This window comes from Neomonachus schauinslandi, unplaced genomic scaffold (genome assembly GCF_002201575.2).
Source record: "Neomonachus schauinslandi unplaced genomic scaffold, ASM220157v2 HiC_scaffold_1426, whole genome shotgun sequence".
Classification (NCBI taxonomy): Eukaryota; Metazoa; Chordata; class Mammalia; order Carnivora; family Phocidae; genus Neomonachus; species Neomonachus schauinslandi.
The window spans coordinates 3786-8188 of NW_025410116.1; the positions used below are offsets into that span (position 1 = coordinate 3786).

The window sequence follows — 4403 nt, forward strand, 5'->3', positions numbered from 1 at the left end:
TGCCCTGGTCATTTTTTACCCTCTTTATATGGTTGTCGCTGGTCATTCTAGGCTTTGCTATCTGCCATCCATTGTTCTACAAAGGGATTGATTTCAGTGACTTTATCAGCAAAGGATGAAGCATGGATTTAGTAATAGATCAAGTTTTCCAGCTTTAGCTTTGGTTTTGCTTCCAAATCTTTCTATTTCGCTTCATTAGCACTGGATGATGTGAATAGCTCCTACCAGGGCTTTCTAAAATGTCATTAGATGTGTTCATACCTTAAAAACTTTTATCTGCTCCATTACTGTGGAGCACATAGTAATAGTAGGATTCTCTTTTGGTTCTTCTTCAAGTCTCTCTTCTCCCAGAGATCGCCTTTTTGCTGCCTTTCTTTTTTCTTGTAATTCCTTCTTTTGCTTCATTTGGAAAAATTTCAGGGTCTTAAAAATTTCTCGGGAAAATTCATCCACATCAGCTTCCATACTTTCCCCGTTAAGGTCCAAAAACCCTCCATCCATCCACCTGAATTGAAGACAAAATATTAAACTCAGAAACTTCTGGAATGCAAAGAGGGACTTGGAGATTCTTCAGGCTAACCTCCTCATTTTAATAGAGAAACAACTGTGGGCCAGAGCAGTTAACAGTTTTTCTTAATCACACGGGTAGAGTCGATGGTAGAGACATAAGATTAACACCATCATCTCAACCATGCTGCATGTGCTAAAATATGTATCAGACTGTAAATGGCTGACTAAGAGTAGCCAAATGAAATGCAGATTTGACTCCAAAAAATATTAGTCAACTTCATTAATTGCATAAAGAGGTGAAACAGCTCTGGAAAACCCAAGTGAGACTTCAGTATCATATTGGTAAGGTCAGGCTACCTTAGCACCAGTTGGCATTTCTCCTGTATGACACTTGGTTCTCTTTCAAATGGATGAATATGTCCTACTTTTAAACACTTAGCCAACAACAGTATAAAAAATCACTATACATCTACAAATCCTTTTACATCATTTGCTTAATTTTTATTACATTACCAGAAATTACCGTTTTTCTGTTCGTTGCCACCTCAGAACAAGATTGAAAAACTTCTGATAGGGCTCAATGTTCACTTTTAATTTATCCAGCTCAGGATATTTTGTCAATTCCCATTTGAAAAGTTCCTCTTCTTTATTAATAAACTGAGCTGCTTCCTCAGATTCCTGAATACGTTTTTGTAATTGCCTTACATCTGTCACATACTGAAAGCAAATAATTTTTTATCTCAACAAATATCCAAGTAATGTTATAAGACTATATGACACTGCATAGGCTGTGTCCTTGCATTTACATTGCAACTTTATTTTTTTTAAGATTTTATTTATTTGAGAGAGAGACAGAGAAAGCACACGCACACGAGCAGAGGAGAGGGGCAGAGGAGAAGCAGACTCCCTGCTGAAGAGGGAGCCAGATTCGGGACTCGATCCCAGGACCCCGGGATCATGACCTGAGCCAAAGGCAGATGCTTAACTGACTGAGCCACCCAGGCACTGACACTGCAACTTTAAATATCAACTTTACAACACTACTATGATATAGAGCAAAAGATATGGTTCCATCTATTTTACAGATAGAAAGCTAAGTCACAAGAAAGATCACATACATAGTACCAGTTCCAGGCCTAAGAGTCAGACCCCTCTTTGCCATAGTAAGCATATGTTTTTCTGTATTTTTAAATGTATGCAAACATGTCTCATATTAATCTACAGGCCTGTCATAGTTATGCTCTTCTGTGTTTATCATACCTGTTGCATGCGGTCCAATTCTGCAAATTCTGTAAACTCTTCCATGCAACGTGATTCCTTTTCTATTTCCAAAATCAGTTTCTCTCTCTTGGCAATTAGCTCATTTTCTTTTTTATGTTTAGCACTCTCAATGAGCTTTTTAAGAGACAATTTGATCAGGTTAATTATTTTGTTACAAAGGAAACCTATCAAGTCAGAAATCTGAATGCTTTGTATGGTAATAAAAAACACCACAGAAGTAAAAATGAGTACAAAAGTGAAACACTAATAAAAAAATGCAAAGAATAATAAACCACCCAGAAAGATTTTCCTAGCTCTCTGAAGTGACTGTAATGATTCTTATGTATTATTAACAGATGCTGGGTAACAGTAGAAGCTACCACTTATTGAGCACGTGCCATGTGTCAGGAACTACCCAATACCTTACCTACATTAGCACAGTTATTATTATTATTCTCAGTTCAGAGATGAAGAAATTTAGGCTTACAGAAATCAAGAGGCATGTCCAATGTCACAAAGTCATAAAAGACATAATCTGCACTAGAACTTTGGTTTATCTGACTTATTTGCTTTTTCATTACTATACCATCTCACTTCCCACTTTAGGAGAAGTTGGTTTACACTAGAACTGTTCCAAAATCTAAAGTATATTCAATCTGATATAAAATTCTGAATCTGCTACTTCTTTTCTCTCTCATCCTGGGCCAGTTACTTAACTTCTCTGAGACTCACTTTTCTCATCTATGAAATGGGGGAAATAGGAGGACCTGGGATTTCTGCAGGTACTAAATGAATTACTAAATGCAAAGCACTTAAGGCAGTGCTTACTATTATTACCAGTCTATAATAGTTCTGACCTCTTTAATGTCAGTCCCACTTCTTACCAGATCCTGTATTAAGCCTAACAGCCTGTTCTTAACCTGCAGGGCCATAAATGTTTCTAGCCCCAAACTCATATTGACACATAAAGTTAGTTTTTAAAGGTAGATCAAATAAATGTGCTTAAAATGTCAGAATACAAAAATATATACTGAAAAAGATATTTACCACATCATTTTCATCAAAGATGGGATTAATTTTCCTAGGCCACATAAGGATAGCTGAATTTAAAGCTAAGTCTTCTTGAGAAAATAGGAAAACATCTAAAAAGTAACTCATTCGGCGTTTGGATTCCTACAAAAGAAACTCCAGATATAATACACCATGTAGAAAAACTAAGGCATTATGGAAAAAAGAACCACCAACAATTTCTAATACTCTAAACAAGGTTTTGGAAACATGTCATGTTTATGAAGACAGAACCAAAACTCTCACTATTTGTAATTTATATGATGGTATATGTAGACATCCCAAAAAAATCTTCAGATAAACTATTAAAATGAAGAGAAATAAAAAATATATAACATTTTTTTAAGAATTATGTATTTATTTGAGAGAGAGAGCACACACACACACGAGGGGCAGAGGGGGGAGTGGGAGAGGGACAGAAATTCTCAAGCAGACTCCCTGCTGAGCACAGAGCTTGACCATGCAGGGCTTGATCCCAGGAGATCATGACCTGAGCCAAAATCAAGAGTCGGCCACTTAACTGACTGAGCCACCCAAGCACTCCAATATACAACATTTTTAAAGGTAAGGTTTTTAAAGAAAAAAGAAATTTCAAGAATTAAGAAAAAATTCAGTGATCAATATGAATTTATATATAACAATAAATTTTATATTATAGCACAAAGTATAAAATAAATATCCATAAGTCCATAGTGATATAAATAAGTCATTGAATAAATTAATAAGGGAAGAAGGAGACAAATCTCCCATGCAGAAGAATTCCAAATAAATTATGTAGCTACTTTACTCCAGGAGAGTGTTAACTCCCCAGTTCTGAAGTGTGGGCTGCAAATAGTGACTTCCTTTCAGAGAGGACATATGGGAAGGGAGAGAAAAGAGTGGAGAGACCTGGGCGCCTGGGTGGCTCAGTTGGTTAAGCGACTGCCTTCAGCTCAGGTCATGATCCTGGAGTCCTGGGATCGAGTCCCACATTGGGCTCCCTGCTCAGCAGGGAGTCTGCTTCTCCCTCTGACCCTCCCCCGTCTCATGCTCTATCTCATTCTCTCTCTCAAATAAATAAATAAAATCTTTAAAAAAAAAAAAAAAAGAGTGGAGGGACCTGATAAACACTACTTCAGACTGGAGATCAAGGTCAACATCAATAGTGGTAAGTCATGGTGATAATATGTACCCCTGATATGATGTGATGAAAATGGCATTTGCCTTTGTGATCTGATCCTCCTTCAGAAAACCCACTACCTCAATCTAATCATTAGAAAAACATCAGATGGGGCGCCTGGGTGGCTCAGTTGGTTAAGCGACTGCCTTCGGCTCAGGTCATGATCCTGGAGTCCCTGGATCGAGTCCCGTGTCGGGCTCCCTGCTCGGCAGGGAGTCTGCTTCTTCCTCTGACCCTCCCCCCTCTCATGTGCTCTCTCTCATTCTCTCTCTCAAATAAATAAATAAAATCTTTAAAAAAGAAAAACATCAGATGAATTCCAAAATGGGGCTACCCTCTGATATACCTGACCCATACTTCTCAACACTATGAAGGTCATTAAAAACAAAACTAAAGAGGGGGAGCC

General features: G+C 37.7%; 1 protein-coding gene across 1 annotated transcript; it reads right to left on the reverse strand.

Moving 5' to 3' along the window:
* Positions 1-261: 261 nt before the first annotated feature.
* On the reverse strand, positions 262-2943 carry LOC123323840 (dynein axonemal heavy chain 12-like; the record flags this gene model as incomplete). Its single annotated transcript, XM_044912356.1, has 4 exons — positions 262-505; positions 1034-1227; positions 1771-1905; positions 2818-2943. Coding segments are annotated over 4 exons (699 nt in total), but the record flags the coding sequence as incomplete, so codon positions are not given.
* Positions 2944-4403: the final 1460 nt, after the last annotated feature.